The 20,783-nt window shown below is 47.9% G+C and overlaps 1 protein-coding gene across 4 annotated transcripts in view; it reads left to right on the forward strand.

Annotated features, from left to right (window-relative positions):
* The window catches only part of ATP13A3 (ATPase 13A3), a 161,557-nt gene that overhangs the window by 109,341 nt on the left and 31,433 nt on the right, over nt 1-20,783 (forward strand). For all 4 annotated transcript variants that reach the window (XM_056565389.1, XM_056565391.1, XM_056565388.1 and 1 more), the window contains exons 25-26: nt 3,796-3,905; nt 13,273-13,369. In XM_056565389.1, coding sequence (XP_056421364.1) covers nt 3,796-3,905; nt 13,273-13,369 — 207 coding nt within the window. The remainder of the gene's footprint in view (nt 1-3,795; nt 3,906-13,272; nt 13,370-20,783) is intronic.

Genomic DNA, 20,783 nt, shown 5'->3' on the forward strand with positions numbered 1-20,783 from the left:
CCGAGGAGCCGTGGCCAGGCCAAAGGGGAGGGCTACGAATTGAAAATGCCACTCCGGAACCGCAAAGCGGAGATACTGATGATGGCCTGGAAATATTGGCACATGGAGGTAGGCATCCTTGATGTCCACCGAAGAAAGAAACTCCCTTTGTTCTAGGGATGCCACTACTGAATGGAGAGATTCCATTCGGAAGTGGCGGATGAGAAGATGACAGTTGAGACGCTTGAGGTCTAGGATTGGTCGTACAGAACCGTCCTTCTTGGGGACCACAAAAAGATATAAATAGAAACCCAGAAAACGTTCCCCTGTAGGAATGGTAAAGATAACCCCCTGGAGAAGCGCAGACTGGAGAGCCCCTCGAAATTGCTTCGCCAGAGAAGGAGACCGGGGTGCCCGGGATCTAAAAAAACAATCCCTCGTGAGGGAGGCGAATTCGATTCGGTAACCGTTGGACACCACGTCCCTGACCCAGGAGTCCTGAATGTGTGTGGTCCAGATGTCTCGAAAAAGTAAGAGACTACCTCCCACCCGAGAAAAAACTGCGGGTGGGGGCTTCACTTCATTCGGAAGTGGGTTTGCGGTTGTCTGATTTGGCTGCAAACCGGCAGGAACGGTTGGTGTCCGCCTGCTCAGACCCCTTGCTGGGGTGAAGGGTCCGAAAGGAAGAGGACTTCCTTTGGGAAGTGGAGCGCGCCTTATTTTGAGGCAACAAGGAACTCTTACCCCTCGTCGCCTCAGAGATAATCTCGTCAAGGCGCTTGCCAAAATGATGGCCACCCGTAAAAGGAAGCTCAGTGAGAGACCTTTTGGAAGCGGCATCCGCATTCCAAGCTTTAAGCCACATAGAACGGTGGAGAGCAGCTAGGTGACCCACAGCAAAAGCAGAACAACGGGCTGACTGCATGGAAGCTGTGCACAGAAATTCCCCAGCTTTAGAGCATTGGAGAGCCAGAGCAGACAGATCCTCTGGGGGGGGGGGGGGGGGTTGGGGGGGATCCCGCTGGGATATCCTGACGGAGTTTTAGACACCACTCCGATAGGGCCTTGGACGCCCAGGTCGATGCGAAGATGGGAAGAAGTGAAGAGCCAGCTGCTTCAGAGGCAAACGTCGCTAAGGACTCCACCTTCTTGTCCGTGGAATCCTTGAAGGCAGCCGCATCTGCCAGTGGCAGTGTAGTAGCCTTAGAGATTCGGGAGATTGCTGGATCCAGTGAAGGAGGGGAAACCACCTTAGTGACAAGATCCTTGTCAAATGGATAAAGTTCTTGAATCGTCTTTATTCCCGGGAACCTCTTGTCTGGATGTTTCCATGCAGATTCCAGAATGGCGTCAAAGTCCGCGTGAGAGCTGAACCTTTGAGGTACTGGCTTAGCATGATGAAAGGATACTTCAGGAGTTACATCCGAAGATCCTGGGTCCTCTTAAGTGAAAGGTGTCTCTTATGGCTGCGACCAATGAGTTCACCGTTTCAACTGTACCCGAGCGGTCCTCTGAGTCAGATGCCGATTCGGAAGCCTCGTCAGCCAGTTCACCAGGAGAATGTGAACGAGTGGAGGCAGTCCTGGAGGGTGGTGACCCTGACCGGGTACGCGGCTCTGGCGTGGCAGAGCGGCGACTCCGAGAATGTCCTCTGGAGGAGCGACTTTTGCGACCTGATGACAGGGGGGCGGGACCCACCGGGGGAGCGCCCACGCCTATCTGAAGACTCAATGGAAGAGTCGGCCGAGGCACCCCTAGTACGCTTGTGAGAGCGTGAAGTATGTGGGGAAGAGGAGCGGGCCCCCAGAGAGAGCCGGCGCAGGGCAGACCCCTTTAAGGCGGACGCCACTTCCCGGGAGGCCTCAGCCACCGAACGGGAGACCTGAGTCAAGCCATATACTGGGTCAGAGAAGAAACCCTGGCTAGATTGGCGGCTGAATCCACCGGAACCGAAAGGGCATCCGGGGGTACCAGGGGGTCTGGGTGAGCAGTGGAGCAGGCAGAGCAAGTGGGCTCAGTAGAGCCAGGCATCTTAGCATTACAGTGCTTACAGACAAAATAAGACACAGACATTCCAGTTTTCTGTTTAGAGGGAGGAACAGCTCTGGGTGCGGACATAATGAGAAAAAGACAGGAACTTTCTCACCCTAGTCTGTGTCCCCTGGCAGCTGCAGTGAGGAGAACTCTGCTCCGTGCAGCTAGTGTGTAAAACGGGCCAGCCAATAGCCAGAGAGGGGCATGCCTGAGGCAGAGGCACTAACTGATTGGCCCCTTCCACTGAAATTCGCGCCCACAGTGCTGATTGGAGGCCAATTCGTGCCTCTAGGGAGCTCAGACAGCCCGGGGGCGGAGCTATGAGAAGAATGGAGAAGAAGCTGTAATGGCGCCCACTCCTTGTCCCGAGCGCACATGTCAGCCACATATGCGCTCGGGGGGGGGGGTTAGTGAGCGAGCGGCCCAAACGCCGGCAGCGACTGCCGGAGAAAACGAAAGTAAGCCGGCGCCCAGCGCCCGGCCAGAACAAGCGCCGCGGCTGTCAGCCGCATATAAGTTGCCGCGGTCATAGGAGCACAGTAAACACACGCACACAGACAGTGAAGCAGTAAAAACACATTCACACAGTGTAAAAACAGAATGCATGCCCCCTAAGATGCCACTGCTTGCCCCAGAATAAAACTCAAGCCCCAGTATAAGCCAGCCCCATAAACCTGAAAAGGTGGGCCAAAAACTGAGGGTCTCCAGAGGTTGCAAGTCCGCACCTAAGGGATAAAAGGGAAATGTACTTACCTCAGTCAGAAGAACTTACCAAATGGAGTCTTCCGTGAAGTCTTCAGTCGGCTTTTTGTCGCCTGCATCACGTCTAGGTGCTATGCATGTGGCGAGCAGGCAAATAGGGGGGCCCGGACCCATGAGGTACCAACCCAGGCGCTTACCGTTGGCGAGGGGGGGTGAACAGCGCATATACGCAATGTCTGTGTCCCCTTACTCGCAATGGGGAAACAGGGAACTGGAGTCCCTGAGTCCCCCCCCTGAAAACATGAAAGAAAAAGGAATAAAAAACAAACACCTCCCTATACTAGGAAAACAATAAATCAGAAGACCTGGTCTGGAGAATTCCAGACCATGTCCACCTCCTGCAAGACACTAAGCTAAAACTAACTGATTAGCTCAGGGCCTGGAGGCGGGTTTATCCTGCTGGGAGGAGACGACTTTTTTTGTTACCATAGTGTCACACCTCCTAGAGACAGCAGCATACACCCACGGTCTGTGTCCCCCCAAGGGAGCCGATAGAGAAAATACTTCCTACCTCACTACTGCTTCCTGCACTGATCCTTCATCCTAAAATCACTGCTTAGTCCATCTTGAGAGAGTGGTTGAATTGTCTGCATACTAAGGGATCAGATTACATGCTATCTCTAAATATCTATAGAGAGGGCATCAAGGGATAATCAAGTGCAATGATAAATGAAGTCAGGAAAATATGACATAAGCCCAGGTTCATCAAATTGTGTAAGAGAAAAATCAGTGATTTTCCCACAACAACCAATTTCATCTCAGCTTTCATTTTACCAGAGCTCGTTCACTAGGCTATGATTGGTTGCTGTGGGAAAATCACTGTTTTTTTTTTTTTCTCACACAGTTTGATAAATCTCTAGGTCATAGAGCCTGTAGATTAGAATACTGGTGGAAGAATAGTCAGCTATAAGTTATGAAAAGCCAGAAATAGTGCTGCTCCTCATACAAAATCATATTTGAAAGAGTCACCTGAAAGGACAAGAATGCATTAAGTATCTTTCTTTTTGTTGCTTGTTACAGGCACTGAAGAGAGCTCATGGAGGGATATCATTGTCTGAACTAGAGGCGTCTGTGGCATCACCTTTCACCTCCAGAACTCCTAGCATTGTCTGTGTGCCAAACCTGATACGGTATAATCTAATGTTTTTGTTTTGTTAAGTGACAAAAAACGTTTTTCTAGTTTGTTTTTGCAGGTTGACCTTAGGTTTTTTATTTTTTTTAAAGTCCTATAAAAGTATTTTAAAAATTAGCCCACTGTCCATAGACTTTAAACGTCCATGCAGTTGGCGAGTAAAGCTGTCGAGACATTTTAAAACAACTGCTGCAGCAAGGAGATCGGGGAGCAGGGAGCCAGCTGTTATTGACAAGCAGGGTCCTCCCAAGCGAAGGCAAGGATGTATATCACAATTGCTTGATACACAGTATCCAATAAGCCCTGAGTATACAGATCAGCAATAAGCACTTCTTGGGCAGGCAATATGTGAAGGTCAGCGCCAGGTATCTGCAGGAGCTGCTGGTCTTAGAAGACCCAGAACAGCTTTGCAGACCACTGCCTTTCCCCTGGGCTTTAGTAAAAAACAAACCACAAACAAGAGCGCTCCCATGTGTAGAACCTCCAAGAATCACAACAGTGAAGTGGATACAAAGGGAACCACTCTTCTGGTTAAGTTGTTCAAGACCGGCACAACTCAAGAAAATGCAACTGTGTTTTATCCAAGCGATAACGGCTGGGCTGCTGCTCCTTCCCAAACACACTCCAAGGCACCAGAACAATGCAATCTCCACTCTCGCCTCCTCGGGGATAACCGGGTGCAGCCACGTAACAGATAGAATCCACATCAAAATTAAAAATGGATCCAAACGATCATAATCCTCACAATCATTTTTAATTATGTGATGATTGTGTGTGTGTGTATAATATATATATATATATATATATATATATATATATATATATATATATATATATATTTTATACACACACCGTATTTATCGGCGTATAACACGCACTTTTTAGGCTAAAATTTTTAGCCTAAAGTCTATGTGCGTGTTATACGCCGATACACCCCCAGGAAAGGAAGGGGGAGAGAGGCCGTCGCTGCCCGCTTCTCTCACCCTGCCTTTCCTGGGGTCTAGAGCGCTGCTGCCGGCCCTTCTCTCCCCCTGGCTATCGGCGCCGCTGCCCGTTCTGTCCCCCTGACTATCGGTGCCGGCGCGGGGGAGAGAAGGGGCAGCGGCACCCATTGCCGGCGCCGCTGCCCCGTTGCCTCCCCCATCCCCGGTGGCATAATTACCTGGGTCGGGTCCGCGCTGCTGTAGGTCTCCGGCGTGCGTCCCCGGCATCGTTGCTATGTGCTGCACGGCGCGGCGCATGACGTCGCCGCGCCGTGCATAGCAACGACGCAGGGGACGTGCGCCGGAGGCCTTCAGCAGCGCGGACCCGACCCAGGTAATTATGCCACCGGGGATGGGGGGAGGCAACGGGGCAGCGGCACCGGCAATGGGTGCCGCTGCCCCTTCTCTCCCCCTGGCTATCGGCGCCGGCAATGGGGCGCCGGCACCGATAGTCAGGGGGACAGAACGGGCAGTGGCGCCGATAGCCAGGGGAAGAGAAGCGGCGGCAGCAGGGCTCTAGACCCCAGGAAAGGCAGGGGGAGAGAAGCGGGCAGCGGCGGCCTCTCTCACCCTGCCTTTCCTGGGGGTGTTTCGGGGTATACACGCACACACGCACCCTCATTTTACCATGGATATTTGGGTGAAAAACTTTTTTTTTATCCAAATATCCTTGGTAAAATGAGGGTGCGTGTTATAGGCCGGTGTGTGGTATACCCCGATATATATATATATATATCTATATATAATATTTTTTTTTTTTTTTTAGAGAGATAGAGATATAAATATATATATACTTTGTATATTTATGCATTTAATTATTTTTTACATGTGGTATATAATTAGGTTTATTATTGGAGGGGTTTATTATCCTTGTTCTTTCTTCCTTTTGTGTAAGAAAATACAAACCTAAGACTACAATTCCCATGATACATTCGTGGGAGTATTACTGATTTAACCTGTGATGTTTTACCACGTGACCTAGGTATTAGGTATTTAGTTGGTTTTATTTGTTAGTGAAGAAGCCCACTAACTTTAAAATGCATTGCATGTTTTTAAATACAGTGATTTTTTTTTTTCCTTCAATCTTTGATTGTTTGGATCCATTTTCACTTTTGATGTATATTCATTCCTCCATCTGTTACATGGCTGTGTCCAGTTATCCCTGTGGAGGTGAGAGTAGTGATTGCATTGCCCTGGGCTTTTATATCAGCCCCGGTTACAGGGGACACTGCAACAATAATATGTATTTTAGTGAGAAAGTGCCCCCCTTCCAAATGTGTTTTATTACGAAAACAACTGCACAAAAATTATTTGAATTAAAAAGTACCTGTCACCAAATTATCTGTTCTCAATTACCTCAGGCTATGTTCCCTAACTACTCCTAACTCTTCTCCTAACACTCCTCCTGCCCTTAATTTCAGAGCTTTAAAAACTGTGTATCCTTGCATGCATAGTGTAATTTCCCAGCAGGTGAAAGTGGGCATTTCCCAGCAGGTATGACATCACTGAAGCCTGCTGGGGGGACAACTTCTGCCCTCACATTGAAGTGCTGTGGTGAATTGAAGACTTCAAGCTCTGTGCATGTTTCAGTCTGTGCAGATTTCAGTGAGGCTCTCCTGCAGCTTTCAGTCTGTGTGGCTTTCTGTGAGAATCTGTGAAGCTTTCACTTTCTATTTATTTTGCTTGTGACAGGGAACAGAACAAAGCCACCTAGTGGCAGTTTTTTCTATTACATAGTGAACCTGAACCTGTTCAGGGATGTGATGGTTCAGGGACTTTGGTCTCCCCCGGTAACTCTTCTTCCGATAAACATATTGGAATTACGGGCGATTCTTCTTTTTCTTCTTCATTGGGAGTCCCGTCTTCAGTCCCGTCCTGTCGAGTTCAGTCGGACAACGCCACGGCCGTGGCGTACATAAATCGTCAGGGCGGCACTCGCAGCTCGGCAGCCGTGGCCGAGGTGACTAAGATTCTCACCTGGGCGGAGAACAAAGTTCCGGCCATTTCGGCCATTCACGTTCCGGGAGTACTCAACTGGGAAGCGGACTTCCTCACTCGGTCCTTTCCCGACCCCGACGAGTGGTCTCTTCATACGGAAGTCTTCGCGCAGCTCTACGACCTCTGGGGCATTCCGAACGTGGACCTCTTCGCGTCCCGGCACAATCGGAAGATCCTTCCGTTTGTGTTCAAGTCCCGGGACCCTCAGGCTCTGGCCGTGGACGCCCTAGGGATTCCTTGGGCGGGGTTCGCCCTACCTTATCTGTTCCCTCCTTTTCCGCTCCTTCCCAGGGTGCTGAGGAAGCTCAAGGCAGAGGGCGTCTCTGCCATTCTGGTAGCTCCAGATAAGCCCCGAAGGTCGTGGTACGCCGACGTAGTCGGGCTCCTGGACAATGCTTTTGAGGGCCCACGGGTTCTCTTCCCAAGTCATTCACACCATGCTCAAGGCTCGTAAGCCCTCCTCCGCAAGAATTTACCACCGTACTTGGCGGTCTTATTTTCGTTGGTGTGAAGCTCAGGACTTCTCCCCAGTGACCTTCTCGGTTCTCAGTCTTCTCTCTTTTTTGCAGTCGGGGCTGGAACTGGGGTTGTCTCTCCGTTCCCTTTAAAGGTCAGGTTTCGGCCCTTACTGTTCTTTTCCAGCGACCCCTGGCTTCAATTCTCATGTCCGGACCTTCCTGCAAGGAGTGGCGCACGCTGTTCCTCCTTATCGGTCACCTTCTCCCCCCTTGGGACTTGAATTTGGTTCTGAGTGCCCTCCAGGGGGCACCCTTTGAGACCCTTGGAGAGGTGTCTCTACCTACGCATCCTTTCTTGGAAAGTGGCGTTTCTTTTGGCAATCACCTCCATCCAGAGGGTGTCTGAATTGGCAGCTGTTTCCTGCCGTTGTCCGTTTCTGGTGATCCACCAGGTCAAGGTCGTCTTCCGGCCAGATCCTTCCTTTTTACCTAAGGTGGTCTCGGCTTTTCATCTCAATGAGGACATTGTCCTCCCTTCTTTTTGTCCAGCTCCTTCTCATCCTAAGGAGCGCTTACTACATAAGCTGTATGTGGTTCGGGCTGTTCGGTCTTATCTCTCCATCACTTCTTCGTTTCGTCAGTGTGATTGCTTTTTCGTCCTGCTTCCAAGGCCACTATTTCTCGGTGGATTCGGTCCGCCATTTCGGAAGCCTATCACTGTACGGGGAAGATTCCTCCTTTCAGGGTTGTGGCTCATTCCACTCGTTCCGTTGGGGCATCCTGGGCTCTCCAGAATAGAGCTTCGGCCTTGCAGATTTGCAAGACGGCTACCTGGTCGTCTTTGCACACTTTGTTGAGGTTTTACCGAGTTCATACTTTCGTATCGGCTGATGCTAGTCTGGGTCGTAAAGTGTTGCAGGCGGCAGTGGATCGGCCGTCTGCCTGATTACTTATCTGCCCACCCAAGGGACGGCTTTGGTACGTCCCACTGTCTGTGTCCCCAATGGAGCTGATAGAGAAAAGGAGATCTTCTTTCTCGAAGGATCCATTGGGGGACACAGCTCCCGCCCTTTTTGGGTTTTTTCCTTTGGTTCTCTGTCCGAGGGTGTGTTCAGTTATGTTTTTTCTTCTGGTCCTCGGACAGTTTTAGGTTTTTCTTTGACCTTTTGGTCTCCTCCTATTGCTCTGGAACTTAAACTGACTAGCTCAGAGCCTGAAGGCGGGTATATCCTGCTGGGAGGAGCTGACTTTTTTTTATTACCATAGTGTCACACCTCCTTAGAGACAGCAGCATACACCCACGGTCTGTGTCTCCCAATGGATCCTTCGAGAAAGCGATTTTACGGTAAGTGTTAAAAAATCTCCTTTTTTTTTTTTTTTTTTTTTTTTTTTACATTTTGTCTCCCAATGATTTTTTTTTTTTCCGTTTCGCCATAGATTTTTTGGTAAAATAACTGACGTCATTACAAAGTAGAATTGGTGGCACATAAAAAATAAGCCATCATATGGATTTTTAGGTGCAAAATTGAAAGAGCTATGATTTTTTAAAGGTAAGGAAGAAAAAATGAAAATGCAAAAACGGAAAAACCCCGGGTCCTTTAAGGGGTTAAAAGTTTTATTTGGTTCTTTCTTCCACTCATGAGTGGAAGAAAGAAGCAGTGTGAAGGTTAGGAAGGAAGTTGTGTGAATAAAAGGGAAGAGATGGAATTGTTTTATTTAGTTTTATTTATTTTATTTATTTTTTATTATTTTTTTTTTAGAATGTCTAAGTAAGCATATGTGTGATATGTATGAGCAATAATTGTATTTGGAAAATAACAATAAAAATATATTAAACAAAAGTTTTATTTGGTGACAGGTACTCTTAAAAAAAGTGCAGACACTTGGCTTTCAAATCTGCATATAATAAAAAAAAATATGAACATGTGTCTGCTCAGTGGTCTGGAAGTGGTTAAATACATTTTAATGCATTAAATACACTTACAGTACAATTATTAAAGCTCTCTTGTAATGATCCCTGCACTTATATAGCTGTCACACGACAAAAACAGCATATAAGTATCCTGCATAGGCGTGCGCACGGGGTGTGCCGGGTGTGCCCAGGCACACCCTAATCAAGCCCAGGGAGGCATCCGAGGCCACCATGAGCAGCCCGCAGAGGACCCCCCCGTCACATTCGGGACATCCCTGTGTCCCGAAAGATCTTTTCGGGACACAAGGATGTCCCGGTTACCTTTCTACAGTGGCCCCCGTGTTAACTTTAAAAACACAGGGGCCGCCGGGAAGTAGCGCACGCAGGGACGTCATTGACGTCCCGTGCGTGCGCCCATAGCAACAGAGGAGCGGAGAAGGAAGGAAGGAAGGAAGAGGATGCGCGCGCCGGCCGGAATGGTAAGTGACCAACACGAGCTGGTGTGGGGGAAACTATGTGGAGGAAACTATACTGCACCTAATGTGGGGGAAACTATACTGCACCTAATGTGGGGGAAACTATACTGCACCTAATGTGGGGAAAACTATACTGCACCTAATGTGGGGGAAAGTATACTGCACCTAATGTGGAGGAAACTATACTGCACCTAATGTGGGGAAAACTATACTGCACCTAATGTGGGGGAAAGTATACTGCACCTAATGTGGGGGAAAGTATACTGCACCTAATGTGGGGGAAAGTATACTGCACCTAATGTGGGGGAAAGTATACTGCACCTAATGTGGGGGATAGTATACTGCACCTAATGTGGGGCAAAGTATACTGCACCTAATGTGGGGGAAAGTATACTGCACCTAATGTGGGGGAAAGTATACTGCACCTAATGTGGGGGAAAGTATACTGCACCTAATGTGGGGGAAAGTATGCTGCACCTAATGTGGGGGAAACTATACTGCACCTAATGTGGGGGAAACTATACTGCACCTAATGTGGGGGAAACTATACTGCATCAAATGTGGGGGAACTATACTGCACCTAATGTGGGGGAACTGTACTGCACCTAATGTGGGGAAACTATACTGCACCTAATGTAGGGGAACTGTACTGCACATAATGTGGGGAACTGTACTACACCTAATGTGGGGGAACTGTACTGCACTTAATGTAGGGGAACTGTACTGGTGCAGTACAGTTCCCCCACATTAGGTGCAGTACAGTTCCCCCGCATTAGGTGCAGTACAGTTCCCCCGCATTAGGTGCAGTACAGTTCCCCCGCATTAGGTGCAGTACAGTTCCCCCGCATTAGGTGCAGTACAGTTCCCCCACATTAGGTGCAGTACAGTTCCCCCACATTAGGTGGCACCTAATGTGGGGGAACTGTACTGCCAACCTAATGTGGGGGAACTGTACTGCCAACCTTATGTGGGGGGACGTATACTGCACCTAATGTGGGGGAACTATACTAACTGTGTGTATGTGTGCGTATATATACATATATGCACGCGCGCGGCGTGAGTTTGTGCTTTAGGGTGCACACCCTAATGCAATAGGCTGCGCACGCCTATGAGTATAGGTCTTGAAAACAAAGTACAGTCAGGTCCGTAAATATTGGGAAATCGACACAATTTTGGCTTTATACAGCACCACAATGGATATTTTAAATCAAACTTGCACTTTGTAATACTTGGTTGCAAATCCTTTGCAGTCAATTACAGCCTGAAGTCTGGAACGCAGAGACATCACCAGACATTGCTGGGTTTCATCCCTGGTGATGCTCTGCCAAGACTCTACTATTTCAGTTCCTTCTTCTTGTTGTGGCTTTTTCCCATCAATTTTGTCTTCAGCAAGGGAAATGCATGCTCAATCGGATTCAGGTCAGGTGATTGACTTGGCCATTGCATAACATTGCACTTATTTCCCTTAACCCCTTAATGACTGAGCCCTTTTTCACCTTAAGGACTCAGCCCTTTTTTGCAATTCTGACCACTGTCACTTTATGCATTAATAACTGAGACGCTTTTACCGATTATTCTGATTCTGAGATTTTTTTTCGTGACATATTCTACTTTATTTTAGTGGTAAATTTTCGTCATTACTTGAAAAATTACGTCATTTTCGTCATCAATTGAAAAATCCCAAAATTTAGCATTTTTCTAACTTTGAAACTCTGCTTGTAAGGAAAATGGATGTTCCAAATAACTTTTATATTGATTCACTAATACAATATGTCTACTTTATGTTGGCATCATAAAATGGACATATTTTTACTTTTTGAAAACATTCTTCAAAGTATAGCAGCAATTTTCAAAATTTTCATGAATTGCAAAATCTGAAGGGACAGATGTTACAGAACTAAAACTCCCAGCATGCCTGGGCAGTCTAGACATGCTGAGAGTTGTAGTTTTGCAACATCTGGAGGGCTACAGTTTGGGCACCACTGTAATAGTGGTCTCCAAACTGTGACCCTCCAGATGTTGCAAAACTACAACTCCCAGCATGCCCAGACAGCCTTTGGCTGTCTGGGCATGCTGGGAGTTGCAGTTTGGCAACCACTAGGAAGGCAGCAGTAAAGATCGCTTTACTGCCACCTTCCTTAATGCTCCGCACCGTCGCCTCCCTACCTGCGCAGCTGATGCCACCGATGATTGGCGGTCCCCACCGCATCTTCTTTACAGGTACCGGCCGCCATCTTCTCCCCCCGTTCTGCCTGACATCCAGGGGGGGGCAGAGCGGGGGGTTTCCATGGTAACCCCCATCTACAACTGCCATTGGTCAATACTCAGTTCTGACTAATGGCAGGGGATAGGAGGAGGTTGCACCGACAGCTCCCATCATCTCTATTTTCCGGGCGATCGGGTCACCAGAGACCTGATCAGCTCGGAATAGCAGAAAATCGCTGAATGTCTGAATTGACATGCGATTTCCTGCGATCGCCGACATGGTTTTCAGCAGGCATCCCGGTCCGGCTAGCGGCGGGGACCGGAATTCCCACGGGCGTATCCATACGCCCTCAGTCCTTAAGGACTTTAAAATGGGGGCGTATTGATAGTTCCATTGGCAACCATACATGCCCACTATGCCATGACACTACCACCACCATGCTTCACTGATAAGGTGTTATCTGATAGATCTGACAGGTTCCCTTTAAGACAAGGAAATCAAAGTCTGAAACGAGCAACTTGACGACAAATTCCATCTGAGCCCTGTAAGCCCTCCCTTGTACTTCTAGATGAAGGGCACAGTGTTTGGATGATGTGCCCATACCCTTCCTCTGATGCTGCTCTAGGGCAAAAAATAATCATGCTTGATTGACACACTTCACACTGAACATCTTCTTCCCTCTCCACCCATGCTTTCATTCCTATCTACGTTCTGATCTGCTAAGTCAGCGGTCTCAAACCGGTGGCCCTCAAGATGTTGCAAAACTTCAACTCCCAGCATGTCTGGACATGCCCGCACAGCAGTTGGCTGTAGCCAACGGCTGTCTTGGCATGCTGGGAGTTGAGGTTTTGCAACATCTGGTGGGCCACCAGTTTGACACCCCTGTGCCAAGTACAACCTCTTCCACTCCCTGATGGCATCTATTAGTGTAAGGGGCCCTTCACACAACAGAAATTCATTTACTGAATTTCCTCTGCTTCTCTATGCAAAAACCATGGCACACTAGTAATTTGAAGCAGAATTTTAAAGTGAAAATTCTGCCTGCAATCAAAGCCCCATTGAGGTCACTGGTAGGTCCTGACATGAATTATTTTCTGCTTAAAAAATTGAAATGTGAGGCACCAAGATCAGTGTGCTGTATCTGTCTCTGAAGCAGCAGCACAGCTGGCTATGTACATAAGTTGCAAATACGCTACAGTAGCAAAATGGTGGAAAAATTATGAATTACTTTCTAGACAGTTGCTTAATTTTACATTTAGAAAGAATAAAAAAGATAGTGCACAGGTGTAACTGAAATGTTTCTCTAATTTTTGCTCTTTTCTCTTCTTGCAGAGAAGGACGTGCAGCATTAGTAACATCTTTCTGTGTGTTTAAGTTCATGGCTCTATACAGTATTATCCAGTACTTCACAGTTGTGCTTCTGTATTCTGTAAGTATTTATTGCAGTTATTAATGTATTCACAATATATTTGCCCTTACTTATAGTCACATTATATTTACTCCTACTTATATTATAGTATATAATGCACCAAGGGAACGTAACCATGAGATTCTAATGTGATTTCTACTGTATCATACATATCTCCTTTAATTAATAGGGCTGTCTTGGTGACCTGTTCACCATAAACTGTATATTTTACTAAGTTATGTGGATGTTTTGTCAAAATTAAATAGTACATTTTATTAAGTCTTTTTGGGGGGATTTACTTTTATTGTAAGCTGTAGTTTGTGCTAAATTTTGCTAATTTTCTCCCTCCTATGCTGCCACTATTTATTTTTTTTATATATATTTTTTCTCTTAAAGGAAATGTCATCAGAATCACCCGCACTAAACCTGTTACACAGGCTTGTAGTCCGGGTGATCCTGATTAAAACGCTCCTTACCTGGTTAAAAATGGTTCAGCGCTTCTTCAGATATCTTTATTTTTAGTTTTCTGTTATTCCCTGGCTTGGGACTCAGTGGGAGGTGTTATCATCTGGGACTCGGCTAAACGTCATTCTAGCTGGGTGGAGCTGCCGCCCGGCTCATGAATATTCATGACCTTATCCTCATGCACCAGACCTAGAAAAAGGAGTTAGACCACGAGGATACGTTCATGAATATTCATGAGCCGGGCGGTAGCTCCGCCCAGCTAGAATGACGTGTGGCAGAGTACCAGATGATAACACCTCCCACTGAGTCCCAAGCCAGGGAATAACAGAAAACTAAAAATAAAGATATCTGAAGAACCGCTGAACCATTTTTAACCAGGTAAGGAGGAGCGTTTTAATCAGGATCACCCGCACTACAAGCCTGTGTAACAGGTTTAGTGCAGGTGATTCTGATGACAGATTTCCTTTAAGTGGGCGTTGCACCGCAGGTGGGAAGATGACAGAAATTGCCATAAGTAATGTCAGAAATCAACTCCAGCTCTTAGCTACAATAAATATCAAAGACTGACATTTTGGGAGGAAGAAAGGTTCACCTAATTTAAGAAGCTAGGCCTCTTAATAGATCTGACGCAGGTGTTCCTAACACATTTTAAGACCAGTGTATGAAATGCCGACAATAATTTCCCCCCAAATGTGTTATTTTTTTTTAGTAACAAATAGTTGAGGTGTCTGAATAAGTTTAAAGGGAATCTGAAAGCAGCATCACCCGCACTAACCTGAATCTACAGGGTAAGCGTGTGGGTGATGCAGATTCAACCCTTACCCACCTGCTATGGATGATAATTCTGCCCTCTTTCCAGACGTGCTGAGGAAGAGGATAAATATTAAGAGGCGGAGTTATCGACTAAGGGGGGATGAACTTATAGGCCGCAGCCTTTGCCAGAGCATTGATAGTAGAGCATAGAGCTGGGCGGTATGACCAAAAATGTGTATCACGTTATCTTTGTAACTTATGGTGGTTCCACAGTATATTACGGTATTTCTCTCCTCACCAACCCCCGCACCCCCCCCCCCAAAAAAAAAAAAATCATGTGACCCACGAACGCTGTTCTGCTTCGCCCCCCAATTATCAGCGCTGCGCTGTCCCTGTCGGGTAACTAATCACATGTCACCCGCAAGCGCTGCCCTCCCGGTCCTCCTGTTTGTTGCAGGCAGCCGGCGCTGGAACTCTGTACTGTAAGCTGTATCCCTATGCCCGGGCTGCAAAAGATAAACAAAATTTACTTTAACTCACCTACTGTCGGCCCGGTACCGGCCTCACCTGCTTCCTGGGGGCAGGAACATCTCAGAGCCGTCAGCCTATCAGCAGCGATGTTCTGCCTCGGCCGGTGATAGAGCGCACTGTCATGTAAGAAACCGGCTTCTTACATGACAGTGCGCTTAACCTATCACCGGCCGAGGCGGAACATCGCTGCGGCCGGTGATAGGCTGACGGCTCTCCAACGAGGGATGGTGAGTTAAAGTTAATTTTGTTTCTCTTTTGCAGCCTGGGCATAGGGATACAGCGTACAGTACAGAATTCCAACTCCGGTGGCCCACTATAATGCTCAGAAGAATAGGAGTCACATTTGGTTTTGGAAAGCAAATTTTGCTGAAATGGTTTTTGGGGGGCATGTTGCATTTAGGAAGCCCCTATGGGGCCAGAACAGCAAAAAAAAATAAAAAAACACCTGGAATACCTTTTTGGAAACTAAACCCCTCACGGAATACCCCACCTACTGATCCTGAGCTAATCCATATTTAACTTAGTGTTAGTAGGAGGCAGACACAGGTCTGGTATTCTCCCAGACCTGGTCTTCTTTTTTATTTTAAAGCTAGGGCCTGTTTTTAGGTTCTTTTCTCCTTTTTATTTTCTTGTTTTTAGGTGAGGGTTCAGGAGCAGGGCGCTGCCTGTTCCCACATATGCAGCTAAGGGGCACAGGGCATAAAGCATGCAGTGTTAACCCCTTCCCGCAAATGGCCAGCACCTGGGGTTGCACCTTGGGTCCAGGTCCCCCTATTTTCCCTGCTCGTCCCGCTGTCTCAGCCTGACGTGATGCAGGTGAATATAGCTTTTGGGAGGCTTTTTCTCCTATTGCCCCTTGTGAAATTGAAAAATTTGGGGTAACACCAGCATTTTAGTGAAAAAATCTAATTCTTCATTTTCACGTCCAAATTTACCGGAAATTTGTCAAACACCTGTGGGGTGTTAAGGCTCAAAGTTTTCATTAAAGAGTAAAAAAAAAATCCTGGATATATACAAACCTTATTTTGGCAGAAAAGCTTGCAACTTTTTTTTTTTTTGCACAAAAATTTTTTTCAGTTATCAAGCATTAATAAATTCCCCCTTAAAGGGGTACTCCGCCCCCTAGACATCTTATCTCCTATCCAAAGGATAGGGGATGAAATGTCTAATCATGGGGGTCCGCAATCTATCTGCAGCACCCGACGTTAGTTTAGAACACCGGCTGCGGTGGCGGAGACTCGTGACGTCACTGCCACGACCCCTTGTGATGTCACTCCACACCGCCTCAATGCAAGTCTATGGGAGGGGGCGTGCCAGGTATTACGTCTCCCCTCTCATAGACTTGCATTGAGAGGTTGGGTGTGACGCCACGAGGGGAGGTGTGGTTGTTCGCTCCGTGCATCGGATGACTGGGATGCCACAGCAGAGAACGCAGGGGTTCCCAGCGGCAAGACCCCCCCTGCGATCAGACAGCTTATCTCCTATCCATTGGAGATGTCTAGGGGCGTAGTACCCCAAAGCAAAGCTAATTTCATTTTTGAGTTTTTGTTTTTTCTTCCTTGCCTTCTAAAATCCATAACTTTTTGATTTTTTGCACCAATTGTACTTTGTAGTGACACACTTTTTTTTCTACTATAAAATGTACGGCACAACCAAATATTATTTTGTGGGGAAATGGAAAAGGAGGGTTTTGTTTTTACACAGTGAAATAACCCCCTAAAACTTTTTTTTTTGTTTACGTGGCTGCATGAGGGCTACTTTTTTGCGTCATGATCTGTAGTTTTTATTGGTACCACTTTTGTGTATGTGACTTTTCAACCACTTTTTCATTTTTTGGGGATGTTATGCGGCCAAAAAGCAGCAATTTCTTAAAGGGGTACTCCGGTGAAAACCTTTTTTCTTTTAAATCAACTGGTGGCAGAAAGTTAAACATATTTGTAAATTGCTTCTATTAAAAAATCTTAATCCTTCCTGTACTTGTTAGCTGCTGAATACTACAGAGGAAATTCTTTTCTTTTTGGAATGCTCTCTGATGACATCATGACCACAGTTCTCGCTGCTGACATTATTATAATAATAATAACACTTTATTGTTGTCCTTAGTGGGATTTGAACCCGAGGCCCCATCAGTGCTAACCACTAAGCCACCATGCTGCCCTTAGCATACATCTGCTATGCATCTGCTATGCATGGTTGCTAAAATGGACAGAGATGTCAGCAGAGAGCACTGTGTTTGTGATGTCATCAGTGTTCCAAAAAGAAAGGAATTTCCTCTGTAGCATTCAGCAGCTAATAAGTACTTGAAGGATTAAGTTGTTTTAATAGAAGTAATTTACCAATATGTTTACATTTCTGCCACCAGTTGATTTAAAAGAAAAAAGGTTTCCACCGGAGTACCCCTTTAATTTTTTTTTTCTCGGTCGCTCTTCATTGGGGCACACATTACAGATGGGTATATGCTCATGCCACTAGGAGGCGCTGACACTAGAAAGAAAAAAAGTTGGCTCCTCCCTGGCAGGATATACCGCTCACTGGAAGTGAGGTAATCAGTTTTAGCTAGTGTCAGCAGGAAGCAAGAAGTAAGGGCTGTTTAGTTAGGTTCTTTACTCCTTTTTATTTCCTTTTTTTTTCAGGTGGGGGTTCAGGAGCAAGGCGCTAACTGTTCCCCCAATATGCGGCTAAGGGGCATGGGACATTAATGAATGCACAGTTAACCCCTTCCCACCAACGGCCAGTGCCTGGGGTTGCACCTAGGGTCCGGGTCCCCCTATCTTCCCTGCTCGTCCCGCTGTTGCAGCCTGATGTGATGCAGGTGACGGAAAAGTTGGCTGAAGACATCTCTAGGTGAGTATATGAATATGGAGCCAGCGGGTGAGCATGTCCCCCCTCCCCCTTCTTACACAGAATTTATGGGGTTAATTTGTACCCGTGTGTCTTTTGGGGCAGTTTAAGGAGGTCATTGGCCTGAGCTTTATTGTGGTTGGGTTCTCACTGTAACTCTCCTGTATGTTATGTCTCAGGGCAGCCACCGGCTTTTGCGGCAGCTCCCTGTACTTATTGAGCCACAGTCTCGGCTCTCTGCTCCTCCCGTGCTGTACTGGCCGGCGGGAGCCATAATGGCGGCAGGTAGCTCCGCCCCCTTCTTCCCGAGTTCAGAGCAGGAACAAGGACTTGAGCTGTTGGGAGTCCCTCTGCCGGCACTGCCTTCAGAGCGCCGACAGGGGAGAATCTGTTCCTTTCATTACGGAGCTTAGCTCCGCCCCCTCCTCCCGGTATCTAGCTCTCCGGCGCTGCAGGGGACTTTAGTTCTACCAGGCATGTTTGGGGCCGTGCTTTTTCTAGCCGGCCGGACTGCTCTACCTCGCCCGCCCCGGATAGACGGGGACTCGCAGCTTTGCTCCGCCCCCGTCCTTTCTCCCTCATAGCGGGACCCGTCTCTCTCCTCTCCCGCAGCCTCACAAGTGCTGGCGGGCGTGTCACTGGTGGGGTCTCGGTCGCCCCCACCTTCTTCCCCTTCAGGAGGTCGGAAGCACTCTCTAACTTATATATACATATATATATATATAAAATGTATCTCTTTTTCTAGTCTTTAAAGCTATTTAGTGGTGGTTGGCGCCCTCTTCGCCCTCTTGTGGCCTATAATTAGATTGTGCCTTCTTTTTTTTCCATGCCCCCTTGTGACTTCTGGGGACACAAAATTGCAGCATTAGCCTGTGCTATCTATCGCTTCTGGCCTTTTGACTAAGATGTAGAAGCTTGCTTCCGTCACCTGTGCATTGAACCGCTATGGTGGTATCTTCGGGTACAGTACACCAAAAAATCTGTTGGGCCCTTTTCTCTGGGTATACGGGGGCCCCCTTCCTGTCTCCATCACCCTGTGTGGGTCCTGATATGACACACTGCATTGAGTCGTGGAGTTATGCCTCTGGCATTCCTCATTTCACCAGGTTTCTCACTCTGTCGGGAGATGTACGTGACTCGCTGTGGCAGGTCGTGCCAGGGATTTCATGTTTCCTTGGAAGTATACCACGGTTACAGTCAGGACTGTTTCTCTTCTACCACCGGTTGTCATGACATGTTTCCCTCCTCCACAGGCTGCCATATCCACAGCTGCTGTCCTAGATCTCCACGTCCAGTGCGAGGTCTCCGTGAAGGTGTCCCTGCGTGGCCATGGATTGCACCTGCTCTCATTGGGCCAGTCGGTAGTGTCACCTGTCACTCATCTCACTATCAGTGCGAGGCGACTGCCAGAGTGCACTGTTGTCTACATGGACCCATACCAGTAAGCCAGACAGTGGTCTGCATGGTTTTCCCTGCTGCCTGTTGCTTCTCCAAGGACTGAAGAATCTGCGGCTGAACTTCCGGTACTCCGCTACTAGTGCGAGGTGACCGCTGGAGTGCACTGTTGTCTACATGGACCGATACCTGTAAGCCAGACAGTTGTCTGCATGGTTTTTTCTGCTGCCTGTTGCTTCTTCAAGGGTTGAAGTGTCTATAGCTGCAGTTCCGGTATCTCTCTGCTAGTGCGTGGTGTCCGGTGGAGTGACCTGGCGTGTCCTGTGGACCCTATGCTGGGCAAAAAGGGATACAATCCACGGCTCCCAACCCACCCAGAGTGACGGGATCCTATTTCTGGTTTCTAGGTTTCACTGCCTTTCCACACGCATCAAGGGGCCCAGATATTGCTATCTGACTTGGTCCCCTTATCACCAGCGTCTAGAGGGGAACTCATTTAGCCAGACTGTCGGTCTCCCATCTCTGGGCTGCCGCGTGCAACTGTCTGAGGGTTCCTGCAGGCAAGGGTCGACTGACAGTCAGCCAGTCTTTGTCTGCATGGTCTCCTACACCACCGGGTCGCCCATAAGTTTGGTCGCACTCCTGTGCCCCACTGTCTGGGGGAGGTTTCAAAGACGTTTTCCTGTGTGCTCAGGAATCCTCCACCTGTCAGCCGGACGGCTGTCTCTGTAGTTTTCTGCTGCATCTGGTCAAATACCATACACTTCCCACTGTGTGGTGGAAGGTCCTGTAACCCACTGCTTCGGAGTAGTCCCCCGAGTGATGTTGCTCCGTGAACCCTCTGCAATGTGCTGCATGCTGATTAGTGGGGTTTCCTACTTTATCAGATTCCTCTCCACATGCCTGCTGTTCTTATGGCTTCAGTCTCGTAGCCCACTTTTAGTGTGCGGTTCTGGATGGGGGACCCGGTGTGGCCATGGTCTCTATGCAGGTAGCCAGACTGTACCTGCATGGTTTTCGAATACACCAGGTCACCTCCCCCATTCCTGCCGCTTCCATGACCACAATCCGGTGACTCCCTCCATGTGAAGTTCAACTCAGTGTGCCCATGGGTTCATGGGACCTCTTCTGGGTCTGCATGTTCCCTGCCCCACATGCATCCCTCATCTCTTGCATCTGCGACAGCAGCCCAGGGGTTTAGCACCATTAGGAGCTCATTTGTTTCCCCCTCCTCCATTCTGGGGGATGTTTCTCCGGAGTGCTCTGGTCCGCTCGGACCTCTAGGGTCCAACACCGGTTGGTCTCCTTGGCTTGGACTCTGTCCTAGGATTCTGTGACGTGCCTTCCTTTCAGACTGCTCTTCTGGTTTCTTTGGCCTTAGTGATGGTTAAGGTCTCGGGCAGGTGTAGTGATCCGACCTGAACTCCTCTGTTGTCCGTGGAGTTTTCGT

Source organism: Hyla sarda, chromosome 3 (assembly GCF_029499605.1).
Source record: "Hyla sarda isolate aHylSar1 chromosome 3, aHylSar1.hap1, whole genome shotgun sequence".
NCBI classification, from domain to species: Eukaryota; Metazoa; Chordata; class Amphibia; order Anura; family Hylidae; genus Hyla; species Hyla sarda.